At 51.2% G+C, this 18156-nt stretch overlaps 2 protein-coding genes across 3 annotated transcripts in view; one reads left to right on the top strand and one right to left on the bottom strand.

Moving 5' to 3' along the window:
- Positions 1-353: 353 nt before the first annotated feature.
- Positions 354-12441, bottom strand: Tkfc (triokinase and FMN cyclase). Its single transcript, XM_048361161.1, has 17 exons — positions 12258-12441; positions 8543-8732; positions 8082-8192; positions 7806-7987; positions 5534-5612; positions 5134-5223; positions 4103-4137; positions 3941-4025; positions 3771-3860; positions 3155-3271; positions 2712-2831; positions 2386-2523; positions 1820-1926; positions 1604-1707; positions 1451-1484; positions 1250-1339; positions 354-886 (listed from the first exon to the last, which is right to left on the bottom strand). The coding sequence occupies exons 1-17, from the start codon at positions 12258-12260 to the stop codon at positions 725-727; spliced, it is 1737 nt and encodes a 578-aa protein (XP_048217118.1). The 5' UTR covers positions 12261-12441; the 3' UTR covers positions 354-724.
- Positions 12442-14105: 1664 nt separating this feature from the next.
- The window catches only part of Ddb1 (damage specific DNA binding protein 1), a 29110-nt gene continuing 25059 nt past the window's right edge, over positions 14106-18156 (top strand). The window contains exons 1-4 of one of the 2 annotated variants that reach the window (XM_048361160.1): positions 14106-14316; positions 15552-15700; positions 16915-17031; positions 17335-17556. In XM_048361160.1, coding sequence (XP_048217117.1) covers positions 14256-14316; positions 15552-15700; positions 16915-17031; positions 17335-17556 — 549 coding nt within the window. In that variant the 5' untranslated portion in view covers positions 14106-14255. The remainder of the gene's footprint in view (positions 14317-15551; positions 15701-16914; positions 17032-17334; positions 17557-18156) is intronic. The other variant, XM_048361159.1, reaches the window with a different exon arrangement.

Below are 18156 nucleotides of genomic sequence, written 5' to 3'. Positions count from 1 at the left end.
TGCTGAGGACATAACAGGTGTGTTCTGTGTGTTTTCTACCAAGGCAGCCTGTTTGTTCAGGGCTATCAGTGATTGTTCTAGAAAGAGACCTGGCGGCTTAGGTAGCTGCAGGTTCTGATCTAAACTGTCTTGAAAGGTGAGGACTTCTTTTCCTTCTGTTGCTGAGCAGCTTTCTAGCCTTCCCACACATACCTGATAGGCTGTATGTCTGGAAGGACAGGGACGGGGTCCCCGTGAACCAGCGGGCCAAGCAGAGCCTGCCTCAGATGCAAGAGGCGAGGAACTTCCTGGTAGGATGGGATCTTGATCACCATAGCCAGGGCAAAGGTTCCCTCACAGCAGTGGCACGTTTATGGCTTCAATATGCTTTATTATCTTCCCTTCCATGCTCACTTGGGCTGAGGTACAGAAGGCCTTGTAGAGAGAGGGGGGGTTGGAGTCTTCCGGGAAATGTCTTATCACCAATGCCCAGTGCTAGCTGGGGCTGGGTGAGGACCTAGAACTCCACCTCCCTGAGGAGGGAGAAGGCAGCGCTGGGGAGGAAATGGCCCAGGCCAGCCCAGTGCTGTCTGTGGGGACCAGTTCTGAGCTTTGGAGGGTTTCCTACTGGTCTCGGGATAGGCCCGGCGGTGAGAGAGCGGGAAGGTGAGTGTTGGAAGGCAGAGGAAGTGACAACGGACACCTCTGCACATCAGTGAGAGAGGGCTGAGGCTGAGGGAGGCAGTCATGCTGCCTGACTCTGTAAAACCTCTAAGATGGCTCGGAGAATGGCGGCGGCGGCCACTGCCCCAGGGTCTGGCTGCTCCAGCCTCGCCGAGCTGATGTAACTGGCTCTCCCGGCTCCAGCTTCCATGTTCTTAGTAGCTTCCGCGGCTGCTTCTGCACTCTGAGGTAATGTGGGCAGAGTCTCAAGACAGGTCGCTGGCCTACATGCTACGTGGTCTGACCCTGGACCCCTTTCCCCACCCTGCCAGCACCCTTTTGTGCCATCACTGAGTGGAAAATCACCTCTCAGCTGCTTGTAGCAGGGAGAGAGACATTTGCTGAGCTCCTGCTGTGTCCCAGACACTGTGCTGGGCTCAGGGTGTCTCCTGAGCTGCATGACCACTGCTGAGACAGGCACTCGCCTCTATTTTACAGACAAAATGGAGGCTCAGGAAGACCATTAACTTGCTCGGCTGCATGGAGATGAATGGGAGCCTGCTGGCTCTAAGCCGGCTTCCGGGGTAGCTAGGCCATCCCTACTCACCTTGACTGCTTTGGTCAGAACTGGGAAGAGATCGGCCCCTGGGCTCTTCCAGGCTTGGAGCTCCTGTCCTGCTGCCCATAGAGAATCCAGCTGGACAGGGTGAAGGAAAGAGTGGTTGAGGGAAGGCCCTGCCCCTGAGGGTGGCCTTCAGAGCACGCAGGCTCAAAAGGAGAAAGGGACAGCCGTAGCCTGAATACATACCATCGTCCTGTCCCCGGGTGCAGCCTTTCCATACCTGGCAGAGGAATAAACACGGCTCAGTGTAAGGGGTGACTCTACCTGTGGGAACAGGTGACATCCATCCACTACCTCCCTCAGCACACCCTTGGTCCAAGGCTCAGGGCTCTGGCTCACTTCTGCATGGCCTCCAGGCCGGCATCCATGGCAGCTGACCAGGCTGGGAGGTCAGTTTTGGTCTTGAGGGGCTGAGCAGCCGCAGTCAGGAACAGGCCGTAGAGCTGAGAGGCAGAGGGCCACACAGCTGCGCTCGTACAAGGAGCTGGCTCGGGCTTCTGTCACAGGGACAGTCTCCCTGTCAGCCCTGCCACCCTGGAGGCTGCTGGCACTTACCGCCCCTGACGAGCCTCCCATCTTCTCTAGCAGCAGAAGAGATAACTTGGAGAGGAGCTGGGCAGGGCTGGCAGGAGGTGGGCACTCCTTTAGCCATCCCTGGATGGCTACAGGTACAGAGCAATAGCAAGGTCATCCAATATATTCTGCCTCATTTTCTCTCCTCAGCCCTTTCCATTAACATCCTCTGTGTTTTATTGATCCATCGCATTCACTAAGGTGGTGATTCCTGCCTGCTTTGCTCACTCTGTAACCACAGAGATGAGTGTCCGGCTTAGATGGGCAGTAAATACAATTGTCTTGAATGAACAGTGCTGGACAATTAAGAGCTTTTCACCGGTATGGGTAAACAGAAAAAGGATGACTGATAAATTATGGTCCCGTGGTTTTCCCCACATAGTGTGAAAAGCACACGTCTTTTAGAGAAGCTGATGAAGGGGTTTTGTGATTGATCTCACTTAGCAAAGGAAGAGGGGGTGACCCCACAGCAACTGCCTAAATATTGTGGAAATTATTCCATAAAGTTCCCAAATCTCAGTGTTTCATCCAGAGGCCCAGACACCAACCTTTGGCAGCACGGCTGTGGGTGGTGCCACAGTCCCCGTCCCCAGCAGCCCGGTCCAGGGCATTCAGGTGCTCCTCCAGGCCCAGCAGGGTAGTACACACTCGCTCCAACACAAACTCCATCTGCTTTGAGGCTACACCTAGCGAAGCAGGATGGTGGGTGGAAGTCTGCCTAGCCCTTCTCACAGCTGCACTGGACTGGTGTGACAGGTATGGGTGCCAAGGCCCCCCGCATACTCCATGGCTCACATCCATACCCAGTGGAACTCAAGCCAACGGTGACCCACTGAGGATTGCCTGCCCCTCCCCCAACAGCAGGGCCTGGTACCTCTTGCCTCAGTGGAATCAGGGGCCTCCTGGGGCTCAATGGGGGCTGCCCGGCTCCTCTTCCGCCCCGTCACAGAGACCTTAGCCACATTAGGCCAGGCTGCTGCAGTGGTTTCGGCATCTGACACAGGTGTCACAGATAATCTCTTAGCCATGGCTGGCCAGCCAGGGACCAAGGGGGACCTTGGCTCCCCACTTAACCTTGGGAAGGGAGTTCACTTCGACAAGTATGACCCGAGTATCTACTGCATACAAGGGAGTGTGGAGGAGGTCCCCGGGGAAGGATCTGGAAGATGTAAGAAGGGTCCTCCCGTCAAGTGAAAGCTGGAGGTGGGCTAGAGAAGCCAGAAAGGGCAGCATCTCAGGGTCAGAAGGCTAGCTGTCATGGTCAGCCTGATGGGACATATGACAAGGAGCCTTGGCGTGGATGATTGAGGGTCTCACCTATTAGTGTCAGAAGGGGCTCATCCACCAGCAGGAGCGTGAGAGAAACACCAGGCATCTCCAGTGCTGACATGAAGGTGCCCACCAGGGCCCGGGCCACCTTGACCCCACGGCCCTCTGTAATGCCAAGCATGGGAGTCCATGGAAGAGGGATGAGTACTGGTCCCCAACCCCCATCCCAGAGCATCTCATGCAAACAATAATAGAGAAACACAAGGGCCCTGGAGGCTGAGGCTGAGGTCAGTAGGGAGATGGCTTGATTTCTTTAGAACATCCCTCAGTGCTAGCTCAAATCACCACATCCCCTGAGGAGTCCGCTCTTGAGGGACTGGTAGGTAATTATAGGTCTCATTTACTGAGCCTTTACCATGTGCCAGGCAAAATGTTAGATGTCTTACGTATATTTAATCTCATTGAATCCCAACCACCCGATAAAGTACGTACTGTAATTACTCCCAAATTATGGACACGAAAACAGCAATTAAGTGGCAAAAGCAGTGATTTAACTCAAGCCCGTGTGAGTTGCACAGCATATGTTCTGATCCGTCATGAGACCCCCCACTCCAGCTGCTTTTCTTATGTCCAGCTGTAAAGGGCTGGAGGGCCACCGACTCACCCAGAGCACGCACAGCAGCATCAGCTATGATGCCAAGCTCCAGGAAAGAGAGGCCACCCAGGTTGTTGACCATCAGTACCACAGAAGAGCCTGTAGATCGATGGGAGATATTTAGGTGCCCTCTACCCAGAAGGGTACAACAGGCTGAGAGAGGGGAGACGGCTACTCACCTGATGGCACTGACACATGGGATGCACTGGAGGTATCTGTCATGTGGTTGAGCATGAGTGTGACAATCTCATCAGCAGGTGCCATCTGTCAAAGCGAGTCAGGAATGAGCTGTGTCTGGGGGACCTTGGCCTTGGGCCAGGCTGGGCAGGGAGTCCACAAACCTTTACTCGGCGCACACCAGCTTCCCCGTGGATTCCTGTGGAGAGATGCAGTCACTGCTCACCAGCTCAGGGTCTGGAGCTTTTCTGTCAAGGGCTTACCAGGCACTTGACACTAAGCCAGGCACTGCGAATGTGGGCAGCAGGTGAGAAGGGGCAGAGTAATGAGTAACATGGTCTTTATTCTCTGGGAGTTCATGGCATGGTGGTGAAGACTGCCAGGAACCGAGTAGCTTTAACTAGAGGTGGTCACAGCAAGGCCTGGGAGGCCAATGAGCATCGTTTCAGAGGCGTAGGGAGGTGCTGGGTGCTGGTGGCTCACACCTGCAATCCCAGATACTCAGAAGGCTGAGATCTGAAGACCAGTTTGAAGCCAGACTAGACAAGAAAGTCCATAAGACTTTTACCTCCAATTAACCAGCAAAAACTGGAAGTAGAGGTGTGGCTCAAGTGGTTGAGCACCAGCCTTGAATGAAAAATGTTAGGGACAGTGCTCAGGACTTGTACTCAAGTCCTAGTACTGACACAGAAAGAAAGGAAGGGGAGGAGAGGAGAGGAGAGGGGAGGGGAGGGGAAGGGAAAGGAGTGGAGGGGAGGAGGGAAGGAGGGAGGGAGGGAGGAAAGGAGGAAGGAAGGAAAGAAGGAAGGAAGGAAGGAAAGAAGGAAAAGAAAGAGAGAGAGAAAAATGTGAGAGGAAGGGGAAATGCCTTCAGGTCACGGCATGGTGGCCTCTAATGGCCTTTGCCAAAACAGCTACATCTGGGCAGGTGTGGAAGGATGTGAAATGGTATGAGTAAAGGTGAGGTAGGTGGTACACAGAGATCCAGGTAGCCAGAGCCCTAATGTGGACAGCAAAGCAGGTAAAAAATCAGGGCCACGCTGGGCCTCAAGTGCCCCCTTAGGAATCTCCAGACCACCTAGGGCACAGTTCCAGATAAGCAGAAAGGACCGATGGGTAGATGGCTCCAGAAAGAGGTGGGCAACACCCAAAGCAGAGGAGCATGATGCTGGGACAGGAGTGCCAACAGACTTACCTAAGCCCAGCTCCACCTCATCCGCTGCGAGCTCAAAGGTGGGTTTGGAGCCTGGGACGCTGCAGGAGGATAAACTCACCCCCAGGGTACCTAGGACAAGTGAGAAATGGGATGACTGCTTTGTTCTTGGTATCAGACATCAGGACAAGCCTCAGGAGCCATGGTCTCAGGCATCCTCTTCTCTGAACAAGTCTACTGGACTCTTCATCTCAGTGATGAGAGAAAACCCAGGTTCTGGTCTCCACAGTAACCAAGTTTTGGGACATCCCCCCCAATGAGACCTTCCCCCAGCCCAAGAGAATAACCTGGAAAGCCCTTCCCACTTCCTCCAGGCAGTAGACAGGACTCTGCTGCTAGCCCCTGGGTCTGTCCCAGCCCCCATCCATTGGCTGGCACTCACCCATGGCCTTGGCCACCACGCTCACCCGCTTTGTGATCTCCTCCAGCCCCATGCCTGCCTCAGCAAGGGCACCTGCCACCTGCAGCCACACAGAGAACCCCCAGGGGAAGGAGTCATTGAACCACTGAGGGTCAAGGGAGGCAGGCCAAGGAATTTCTTGTTGGGAAGGGAGAGTTTCAGGATCACCACTTGACGTGGCCTATCACATTCAAGACAGGAGAGTGTCCTCCCCTTATTCACAATGTACCTGCTGGCAGCCTTCAAGAATTCCAGTCTAGAGGCTGGGAACATGGCCTAGTGGCAAGAGTGCTTGCCTTGTATACGTGAAGCCCTAGGTTCGATTCCTCAGCACCACATATATAGAAAAGGCCAGAAGTGGCACTGTGGCTCAAGTGGTAGAGTGCTAGCCTTGAGCAAAAAGAAACTAGGGGGCTGGGGATATGGCCTAGTGGCAAGAGTGCTTGCCTTGTATACATGAGGCCCTGGGTTCGATTCCCCAGCACCACATATACAGAAAATGGCCAGAAGTGGTGCTGTGGCTCAAGTGGCAGAGTGCTAGCCTTGAGCAAGAAGCCAGGGACAGTGCTCAGGCCCTGAGTCCAAGTCCCAGGACTGGCAAAAAAAAAAAAAAAAAAAAAAAAAAGAAAAAGAAACTAGGGACAGTGCTCAGGCCCTGAGTTTAAGCCCCAGGACTGGCAAAAACAACAACAACAACAAAACCCAAGAATTCCTGTCTGGGGTTGGGAATGTGGCTCAATGGTAGAGCATTTGCCTAGCATTCATGACTCTTAGTTCATTTCCCCCTCTAACTACACCGCCCCCCCCCCCACCCCTGGTTCTAATGTATTGGGACTGGAAGGGACTTTACAAATAGGGAAACTGTCCCAGAGAGGGAAGATGACTTGTCCAGTGTCACACAGAATGTTGGTGGGCACGTTCCTGATTTCTGTCTAGAATGCTTTCAAGAATATATGTTAGCATACATACTGTGGTTCATCCACCCACCCACCCCCCAACCCATTCAATTTGCTTGTGGTATCTAATTTGTGCTGAAAAGAAACAAAGATGACTGAGCCATGGCCCTGCCTTCAGAGGGCCATGGGAGAGGGGTGGGAAAGCAGATGGGCCACATTGAAAATGAACATCATGGCAACTCCTAGCAGAGTCCACAGCAGGAACCCGAGGGAACACTGGGGGAACTCCAGGCAGCCTGGGGCCTTGGGGCCATTAGTAAGAGCCTCACTGGAGACATCAGAGCAGGGCTTCTATGGAATGAATGGCCGTAGTTAGCTGGAAAGATTTTCCAGGCTATAGATATGACATAAGCAAAGCTACAGAGAAAAGCCCCAGCCCAGTGGGCCCAGGGAAGGTGGGGTTAATGGGAGGTAAAGCTGGGGAGGCCATGAGGTGGATCAAGACGGTGGTGGGCACCTGGCCCAACCTATGTTGATGGGAAATTCACAAGGCAGGGGTATGTGCAACCCACCTCAGTGTGCCTTCTCTATCGCACAACCTCCTACAATTTTTTTGAGACAGAACCTAGTTATGTAGTTCAAACTAGCCTTGAATTCATGATTCTCCTGCCTCAGCCTCTTCAATGTAGGAAGATTGGCACTTTTAATATATTCTTTTCTACTAACCTTTCAATATGGTGAGTCTTTATTTATTTTGGCCAGTCCTGGGGGTTGGACTCAGAGCCTGAGCACTGACCCTGGCTTCTTCTTTTTTTTTCTTCTCAAGGCTAGCACTCTGCCACTTGAGCCACAGCGCCACTTCTGGCCGTTTTCTGTATATGTGGTGCTGGGGAATTGAACCCAGGGCTTCATGTATATGAGACAAGCACTCTTGCCACTAGGCCATATCCCCAGCCCCCGACATTGGTACTTTTAAAAGCCACCTGTTGGTGGCAGCAGTAGCATGACAGGAGGGCCAGACAGGAGGGCAGCCAGGGGACAGGGGAGCCCAGTGGGAGGTGGCTGCCACCTGTGGGTGTGAGCGGATGTGCTTTGCACCATGGCAAGGCAAGAAGGCAGCATGCGAAGCGGATGCTGTGACAGAGGGCTAAGTACCAGCACAGGGCAAGTGGCCGGGCATGGGCTTGGCGTAGGGAAGGAAAGGGAGCCAGTCTGGGAGAATGCTATATTTGGGGCTTGAGAGGATGATGGGCCCTTGCTGGGTCAGGGTGAAGGAGAGGTCATTACCAGGCTCTCCTAGGGGGAATCTGGGAGGGGGCACAGCCAACCTCAGTGATTGGGGAAGCAAGGAGGCTCACCTTGTGGATAAGCACGGTGCCACAGAGGCCCCGCCGGCCTGTCTTCTTCAGGACAGTGAAGGCACTGTCATCTCCAACGACCACCATCTCCACAGGGATGCCCTCAGCCTGGGCCTGCTCTCGAGCCAAACCGAAGTTGAGGCAGTCCCCAGTGTAGTTCTTAACAATAAGGAGGGTCCCCACTGTGGGGAGTCACCAGCAGAGCCCTCCTGTTAGTGCTTGCCTTCAACCACTGCCGATGTGCCCCCCCAGCTCTCTCCCACATGCTAGCCTCACCTGTGCCCGCCTGGGCTACAGCTCTGATGGCTGCCAGGATGCTGCCCACTGCCGGGGAGGCAAACACGGCTCCCGCAATGACCCCTGTCAGCATGCCTTTCCCGATGAAACCTGCAGAGGAGGAAGGGAGGGGTGACAATGCTGGGTGGGGGCTGTGTGTCCCATGTATGTGGGCTTCATGACTGGCTTAGTCCTATTGTGTTCGTGCTTGTGCTGGAAGACCCCCAGATCTTCATGTGGGCGATCCCTCTGGTCCCATCCACCTCTACAGCCATATAAACCAAGATCCAGAGACTCAGTGGCTGTGATGAGCCCCAGATTACATACAGCATAGGGAGAACCAGGCCCCTTCCTAACTGGCCTGAGCTCTGACTGGCTGGCACCTCCCGGTAGTGCTGAGGGTCTTCAGGAGCCCCAGTCTTTTCATTCAGCGCCGTTCACCCTCAGCCCAGGGCACTCACCAGCATGGGCGGGTTCATGGCCAGAACCTCCACCTGACAGCAGTGCCACCCGGCCCTTGAGGCTGTCCAGGTCAGAGCGGAGGGCCACACGGTGGCCCTGTAGGAGCTGCAGGTGGGGGTTGCAGGCCACCAGGCCAGCAAGCGCATCATCAGCACAGCCTACCACTGAGTTCACCAGCTTCTTGGAGGTCTGTGGGGAGGAACACAGAGGAAGGTCTTGGTGTGGTCAGCAGGGACACTCCATCCTCCCTGGGAATATAAATGCCCGTGTGTGTGTGTGTGTGTGTGTGTGTGTGTGTGTGTGTATGTGTGTGTATGTGTGTGTACTAGGGCTTAAATTTAGCATCAAGCTGCTATCCCTTAGCTTTTTTGCTCAAGATTGGCACTCTACCACTTGAGCCACACCTCCACTTCCAGCTTTTTGCTGGTTAATTGTGGTAAGTGTCTCCTGGATTTGTCTGTCCAGATTGGCTTTGAATGGATCTTAGCCACCTGCATATCTAGGATTATAGGTATGAGCCACCAGCACTGAGCTTAATTTGTGGCTTTTTAAATTCAACGCCTAATTTATAAACCCTTTACCCCAGTTTCAGTCTATCTATCCCCTCAAAATAGTTTCAATACAAAGAATGTGGGAAAAGTTAGAGTACTCAGCATAAATACTAATGGAATTGGGACCTGTGTTTCTTTTGTCAGAGAAAGAGCCTCAGCTGAGGATCTTGAGCCAGGAAAAGGGGCTACACAGCTCTCCCCATCCCCCCATGCTGCAGCTGGGCCTCCAATACAACTTCCTGATGGGCCAAGGCCCAGTGTGCACACAAACAAAAATGCTATTCCTGCCACCGCCCCCCCCCCCCAAAGATCATTTCCATGGGCCACGCGAGAGAAGCATATATGTGCCCTGGGGGTATAAAGGAGGTGATCTTGACTTCCTGAAGGAACCCTAAAAGTGTTTGTGAAGGATGAGTAGGCGCTAAGCAGGCAAAAGGAAGCAGATAGTGGGGTGGAATGAGGACATTCTATGCAGAAGGGAGCCTAAGCCACTGGAGGTTGAAGCAGGGAGGTGGGTACAGAAGGCAGTAGAGGGCGACCTGAGCAAGGGGCTGGCAGGAGGAGGTCAACAAGGGCCTCGTGAGCGACAGGAGGAAACTTGGGACAGAGAGTGGAGCAGAATGCCAGAGAACTAGAGCAGTCCTGTCACACAGACTTGATACAGAGATGCAGGTAGAGAGGAACTGCATGTGAGCTAGAGTGGTTGAGAGCTCTGTAAACCATGGGCTTGAACTCCTGCCTCTCTGAAGCTGTCAGAACTCACTGAAAATACACTACTGAGGTCAAGTCTTGCTTTGTAAAACACAGAATTATAACTGTAGAGCTTATGCCTGTAATATAAAAGCCACGAAATAAAGAAAAACTTTTAAAACAGGCTTTGGAACGTTGAAGCCAGATAAACACCAGTGCTAAGGCTAGGATTGTAGCCTCTGGCTTTGTCCTAGGAGACAGTAAGATCTGTTGATTAAGAGGCCCAGCGCCACCTAGTGGCAGGAAGCTTGAGCCAGGCCTTGGCAAGCACCACCTAGTGGCCTACAGTTGAACCAGGTCCTGGCAAGGTTCTGTCTACCTTAATGCCTTCTTGATCAGGGGAATCTGACTTTTTTGTGAAAAATGCAGCCCTGATATCTCTCTGACAGTCTTTCTACTGCCCAGGTGGGACCAGGGACAGACCTATTTATGGATGAGTATCCCAGATCTGCTTGCAAGCAGAATAAGAAAACTGGCTACATTTGCTAGGCAGACACAAAGAGCCAGGTCCATCTCTAAGTACTCTTAAACATGTCTCATTTAACTTTCCAACAACCCTGTAGAGGAAAGATTAGCCCAGGGAGCAGAGGGAGGCACAGTTAAGTCACATAGCCAGCAAGTGTCCGAGTGTGTGTGATTCTGTTCTAGCCTCCTCATGTTGTTTTTGTCCTAGAGCTTGAACTCAGGGCCTAAGCACTGTCCCTGGCTTCTTTTTGCTCAAGGCTAGCACTCTGCCACTTGAGCCATAGCGCCACTTCTGGCTGTTTTCTATATATGTGGTGCTGGGGAATCGAACCGAGGTTTCATGTATACGAGGCAAGCAGTCTTGCCACTAGGCCATATTCCCAGCCCCATGTTTTTTTGTTTTTTTTTTAATTAAATTTTATTGACTGTACAGAGGGGGTACAGTTACATAATAAGGTAGTGAGTACATTTCTTGTCATATTTGTTACACCCTCCCTTATTTTTCTTTCCCTTCCCTAGTTCAGGTTAGCATATATACAATATCGAGTGTACCAAAATCATATACAGTAACCACATGGGGTACACCAAAGGAAATTCACCTAGTACATTAAACGTAATGACAACAATAAAATCCTCCCGTTTCCTTCCTCATGTTGCTTTTCTGAGTAGTTGAAGAGAGTTGTTAGACGGCAGAGGGAGAACATAGAATGTGGATCTTAGCCTACAATGGTGAGTCATACAATGAAGTTGCAAGTTATGCTAACTCCAAGCCCATCCTTGAGCACTACCACCCTCTAAGATTCTGTCTTGACTAAGATTCTCAGCCACCAGAACCGGAGAGTGGCTTTGCTTGAGGACTGATGCCATTTCTGGATCCCAATAATCTGAGGGCATGGAAAAGGAAAGGAAGTCAGGCACTATAGGAGGCCCTTAGGATTCTGTTCTAACACTTGGTTAGAGGCCTTCATCTGCCACGTTGCAGATGAAAGAAAAGAGGCTCAGAGAGGTCATGCTTCCTTGAAAAGGCCACAAAGATAGTGAGTATCACACTGAAATCTGAATCCAGATCTGTTCAAGGCTTGCTTTTGTATAGATCAGTTTTAGAGCAGGCCTGGAGCAAAGCCATAGGGACACGGTGAGCTTCTCCTACGGTAGGTCTCAGCTCTACTGTGGTCTCAAACCACACATGCCACAGTCTCAAGAACAGATCGTTCTTCCTGTTTTTTGTGGGTTTTTTGTTGTTGTTGTTTTTGCCAGTCCTGGGGCTTGAACTGAGAGCCTGAGCTCTGTCCCTGAGCCTCTCTGTATGCAAAGCTAGTGCTCTGCCATTTGAGCCACAGTGCCATTTCCAGATTTTTCTGTTTATGTGGTTCTAAGGAATCGAATCCAGGGCTCACGCATGCTAGGTAAGCAGTCTACCACTAAGCCACATTCCCAGTCCTCCTCCTGGTTCTTTCTGTAACTGATAGTGACTTTTTTTTTTTTTTGACAAAAAGACGGATTTATTGGGGAAGTAAAAAGTGAACAAAAAGTGAACTGACGGGCCTTGGTCGCAGCCCAGACTCGGGAGCCAAAACTGCCGACCACGTGTGCAGGATCAGGGGCCAGACTCAGGAGCTGGAACCACCCGCACGTGTGCAGCCCAGACTCAGGAGCTGGAACCACATCCTGATAGTGACTTTTAAAGAAAATAACTATGAATATTTTAATCTCAATGGATAACCCAGACCCAGGCAAAGGGGTTTCAGAGGGACCCTGAATGGGGTCTGTGGCCTGTAGGAAAGGGAGGGAAATGGGTTGGTCCCTGAGAGAGGATGAGTCTTTTAAACCTCAGGAGGTGGCAACATCTCCCCAGCCGGGGCATAAGAAAGCCCAGGGTGTCCAGAGCTGGTATCCCCATTGCTTCAAGACCACAGTCCTCCCTCTCTCTGGCTCTCATAGGACTCACCATGGTGAAGAACTTCTGAAGCAAGCCGAGTTCACACTTCTGCACTGAGCTGCGGCAGGGTGGACAATCCTGAGGGTGCTACCTGGGTGTGAGCACAGAGATGGTGGCAGCACCTGCAGGGGCAGTCAAGACAGGAGCTACTAATACCCATTGACACCCACAGCCGACTGGCACAATCATGTCTCCAATACCGTAGTCATTAGAGAGCTGCCTCAGACTTTGACCCAAGTCCAAACTCTAGTACATGGGTTTGAGATGGACAGCAGCGTGGAGCTGATCAAGGTTCATCCCCGCACTTGGCTTCCACATGACAGATCGATCCATGTGGGGCATGGAGCTGTCTTTATGCCAAGGAACAGCACCCACCTCACAATCAAGGTACAAAGTTACACAAGGAATAACTTCATCCTTTAAGGTGGAAAAGTTACAAAGATCTTTATACATCTCCTCCTGTCGGTCTTGGCACCTCACCAGAACAGAGTTAGCTATTTGTGACTTCATTTTACTTCTGGGAGAGAGCTCTAGTGACTTGTCCGAAGTCATACTGGTGTCAGAATTCAAACCCTTGTCTGGGTGCCCACGTCAGGACTCAGCCAACCATGGCTGGGTGTCAATGGCTCAGGCCTGTAATTATAGTAACTCAAGAGGCTGCGCCACCTGGGAATCACAGTTTGAAGCCAACCAGGGGTGGCGCTGTGGCTCAAGTGGTAGAAGGCCAGCACTGAGCAAAAAAGCTAAAGGATAATGTCCATGCTCTATGAGTACAGGCCCCACCAGTACCAGCATGCTTGCTGCATGTGCACATGTGCGTGCGTGGACACACAAACACACCCCACAAGAAATAAAAATAGGTCTTGTCTCCCTACAAAACCTGTACTCTTTCTTCTAGTGGTAACTCAGAGCTCTAAAGCAAGGTAGGCAGAGACTTTACAGTGGGGAAGGTTTAAGTCATACTGCTCTGTTCTACCGAGTCTTTGGGGGATTCATTGTGTGAATGTGCAAGGCACACTCGCACTCAACAATCCAGCCCCCCCCCCCCCCCCCCCCGCTCTACACCTCTACCCTCAACTTGCTGGAGGGAGTCTTAGATAAATAGATTCTCCTGTAAGCCTCAGCTTTTCTCGTCTGCTAGTCCGGGGCATGGTGCAGATGCTCCCAGCCGCTCCCCGGGAGAACCTGTCTGTCTGAGGCGGCCCGGGTTGGAGGAGGCCCGCCTGACTGCAATGCCCTCCTGGCTCATTAAGTTTCCCGCTGCAGAGTTGCGGCTTTGTGTTTTTTGAAGTTCAGGATTTGTACGGCAAGGCGAGCATCATGTCGGGCAAGCGATCTGCCGGGCCCTTCCCCACCTGCAGAATAAATCAGGTTGAGCATGCCGGGCCCGCAGGTGAGGCGAGGTGGTTATGCTAAAGGCAGGTGAGGGCAGGCTTGGGCGCCGATGGCGGCCACTCTACCCGCTCTAGGCCTCTGCAGGCCTGCTTCCCTCCTCCCTCCGCTCAAGGGAACTGACTCCAGGGCTCCTGGAACAATGGCGGAAGAGGATCGGGTGTTAGAAAGGTCTGGGGCGGGGGGCGGCCACCGGTCGAGCCGTGAGAACGCGTAGCGCTCGTCGGTGCCACCAACCCGCCTTCCCGCCTCAGAGACCTCGGCCAACTCCGCCACACTCGAGGCTTCGCACGGAGCCCTCCAACGGCTCGCCCTCATCCGGGTACTGCGGGTTCCGGCGGCAAAACAAGGAGGCGGGACCTCAGGGGGCGGGTCCTTCCTTTGGTTGGCTGTCTCGGGCACCGTGAGTCCTCCAAGAGGCGGGCGGTGAGCGTCCCGGCATGCCCCGCACCGCGGCCGCTCTGGCCTGCAACGTGTCTGTCTCTGGGGCGGAGGCAGCGGCAGTGGAGTTGGCTGCGTGCGGGTGGGGGCTCGCCGTCTCAGCTTGTGTCGGTCTCTCTGTCGTCGCTCTGCTCCGCTCCGCTCCGCTCCTGACGGGCCGCCCCAAACCTCAACATGTCGTACAACTACGTGGTAACGGCACAGAAACCCACCGCCGTGAACGGCTGCGTGACCGGTGAGGCTGCCAGGGCCTGGGGCGACCCTGATGGAGGAGGGAGCCTGTGGGAACCGAGGCCTAGGGAGGCCCTGGGCCCCGGGCTGAGGGTGGGGGTGGCGGGCAGGACCGGGCCCCGGGAATGGAAGGCGCTGGCAGCTGCGGAACTTCTCTCGGGCGCCCTCCCTCCCCCCACCTCCCGGGACCTCCGAGGATCCGTGCCATCCAACTCGCTCTCTTTGGGCCTAAGAAGCTGCTATGGAGGGTCTGGGCCCCCTTTCTCGTCCTAGGAGGTCACTTGGCCTTCGAGGATGGGGCTGGGCCCCGAGGGGCGGACAGCGAAGTCTGAGTTGTTTGTGCCTTTAGACTGTCCTCATGTGGTCGGGCCGGGGGGGGGGGGGGCGGAGAGGAAGGGCGGCAGTGATGGCGACTTCGAGGTTAGAATTTTCCTGTGGGGAGTCTTGGGGGACTCCGGAGGTGTGGTGTATTGGTTGCATTGTGAGCCCTTTCCGTACTCGCCGAAAGTGGGAAAGAGGGGTAGCGGAACCCTTTCCTGACCCACCCTTTTTGCCTGGGGCTCTGTTGTTTACTTGAAGTGTCTGTTGGTCACTCTGCTGGATTTGTTGAGAGGGAGAGAGAATGTGTGTGTGTGTGTGTAATAATCCTTAAGGATACCAAGGTCTCCAACCCGAGAATATTCATCTTGAAGTCCCAAACTCGTAGATTTATATATGCAGATCTCACATTTTATTATACACATCCGTTTATAACAAAAGCTAACCTCGATTCCAGAATACAAGTTCTGAGAGCGGGTGGAGGTTAGGGGTGGTATTGGTAGATTGCCGGGGAGGGCAAGGGGTGTGGCAAAAATGCTGAGAAAGCTTTGGGAATTTTCTTCATCCGTGAAAGTTTTGCGAGGGTTTTAGATAACTCCAGCAACCTCAATTACAGTCTACCACTGTGATCGGAAAGTACAATTCAGTAGTGATCCAGAGGTAAAACAAAAAAACAAAACATCCCTTCAGAGGTGGCACTGTTCCTCTATGTACAGCCCAGTTTCCTCGGCCTGTGAAGGGAAGCAGTTTTGTTGAATGTGTGAAGTGGGATTCTTGGAGATGCTGGGTTTGGCAAGAAGGTGGAGTAAGTGGGGTTAGTTAAATATATGAAATAAGTGGGAATTCTGGTAGTCAGTGATAAGATTGTTTAGAAGGAGGCCTTTTCTGCAGCTTCAACAGTTAGAGGATCTGCTCTTTCAGGACACTTTACTTCAGCAGAAGACTTGAATCTGTTGATTGCCAAAAACACAAGATTAGAGATCTATGTGGTCACTGCAGAGGGGCTTCGGCCAGTTAAAGAGGTGGGCATGTATGGGAAGATTGCCGTCATGGAGCTTTTCAGGCCCAAGGTAAGTGTTCCCAGCTGAGGCAATCAGCAAAAGATCTGTGTGAGTTGTAGCTGTTTTTGGATATTTTGAATGTCAAATTTCAGTGTACATGCTTCGTAAATAAGCTTCACAGAAGTAGGACAGATTCATTGGGGAAAGTTTACCAAGTTTTGTTTCTTTGGATCATTATTGCTTGGTGATTGAGAGGGTGGACCGTAGAGTGGAGTGGTCCTAGCTTCATTCTTTATTAATTCTCATTTTAGGTGTTATTGTAATTGTTGATTAACTTTGCAAAGCTGTGATTCCCCCTACCCCGTTTTTTGTTTATTTGTTTCAGTGTTAGGGCTAGAACTCAGGGCCTGGGTGCTATTCCTTAACTTTTGAGCTCAAGGCTGGGTGGGGCTCTACCACTTGAGCCACAGCTTCATGTCTGGCTTTTGGGGAGTTAATTGGAGATCAAAGTCTTTTGGACTTTCCAGCCCCAGCTGGCTTCAAATTGTGATCCTCAGATCTCAGGTTCCTGAGTAGCTAGGATTACAAGCATGAACTATTGGTGCCTGGCTAATTTTCCCTGTTTATGAGTAGGAATGACTAATAATAACCAATTCTCTGGATAACCTAGAGAATGAAATGATTCAAATACACATGGGCTAGCACATTAACAAGCACTCATTGTTAATATGAATGAAATTTCAGTCATTTCTGTAATTGTTTCTATTCACCACATTGCTTCATTATATCTTAGCTGAATCTGACCAGAAAACAATGGGTTCAGTGCTTTAATTATAATTCTTTGACCAAAACACTCATATTTTTTGAGGTCAGTGTTGAGATCTTACAGATTTGTTTTAGCTTTCATTTTTATTACCATATTTTTTTTCTTTCAAATACTTGGAGATTAGTGGGTGCATTGCATTCATTTTTCAGAAGTTGAATGGAATGGTTGAGATTAGCCTGGGGTAAGCATAGATGAAGACATAGTATATGGAGCAGAGAGATGGAGAATCATGATAATGAGGACTAGATGTTTTCCAGCTGCATTTCTGGCCTTTTGTACATACCCTTAGGGTGTATACCTAGTAAATGTTACACAGTCACCATGTATTTTCTCTTTAGGGAGAAATTTGGAAAGTTCTTGAAGAGCTTTGCATGCTTAAAGAATGATGCTTAAAGGCTGGACAGGTTGTTATTGTTTTTGAAAGAACCTCTTTTGATGGCACAATGTTGATTTCCAGGGGGAGAGCAAGGATCTGCTGTTTATCTTGACAGCTAAGTACAATGCCTGCATCCTGGAGTATAAACAGAGTGGCGAGAGCATTGATATCATTACACGAGCCCATGGCAATGTCCAGGTGAGATGTTTACTTCAGGCTGATCAGAGTTTTCCGGGTAGGCCTATTGTGATTCAACAAAGAATATTGAAGTGCCAGGATCTGACACTAAGGGTCTAAGCCATTCAGATAGTCCAAGGTGCGAGCGAAACAGTTATGATTCCAGTGTTAAAGCAAAATACAAATGTACTGACATATGGCTCCCTGGCTTGTCATATAGAGGTTATGAGTTTTACTACTTATAAAATTGGCCTGAGAAAGTGTGCGTGTCCTCTTACCAGGTTGAGATTGAGGTTCTTCCCTAATTCCAGTTTTATTTCTTAGGATCGTATTGGCCGCCCCTCAGAGACTGGCATTATTGGCATCATTGACCCTGAGTGCCGGATGATTGGCCTGCGACTCTATGATGGTCTTTTCAAAGTTATTCCACTAGATCGTGACAATAAAGAGCTGAAGGCATTTAATATCCGCCTGGAGGAATTGCATGTCATCGATGTCAAGTTCCTATATGGTTGTCAAGCACCTACTATATGCTTTGTCTACCAGGTACTGGATTTGGAGGAGAGGAGAGAAAGTATGGTTTGGAAGGATGGGAGTGGGTGTTTGCATTCAGTGGTAGGGTAGTAGAAATGTGTGTGTGTCCTAAAATGTTTTTAACAACTCAATTAATGTAGGTTAGATTTTGGCTGCTTCTCAAGTGCAGTAGTGGTTATTGAGGAGACAACAAGCTTGCTTGGATTTGTAGCAGGTTTTAATCCTGAGATTACACTCTGATTGCAGGCCCTGGGGATTTTATATAGGTGACCCAGTTTATACTTTGTCTAAGTCTCTCACTAGCATGCTAGGGGATTATAAACACTGGAGAGAAACATCTAGAACTTGCCTTTACAAGCAAAGAGAAAGTATCTTGGCAATGCTCTGTTTGTTTCTCCTAAGAAGAGGTGAGGTTTGCAATTTGTCCAGCACTCACTTTCTGGTGACTTGCTGGCTCTTGACTTCTATTTTAGTGTGTGCCTGAAGTTTTAGCATTGCTGATCCTGGGCAGCTGTTCTCTGGTCCAGATCTGCTAGGGGTGTGGGGTGGGACTATGGGAGCTAAGGACTACTAGCTTGCCAAAATCTTGGTAGAATTTTTTTTTAAATTTCA

The sequence above is a fragment of the Perognathus longimembris genome, chromosome 13 (assembly GCF_023159225.1).
Source record: "Perognathus longimembris pacificus isolate PPM17 chromosome 13, ASM2315922v1, whole genome shotgun sequence".
Taxonomy (NCBI): Eukaryota; Metazoa; Chordata; class Mammalia; order Rodentia; family Heteromyidae; genus Perognathus; species Perognathus longimembris.
Note: the sequence above shows the minus strand (reverse complement) of the source record. Positions and strands in the feature narration are given on the sequence as shown.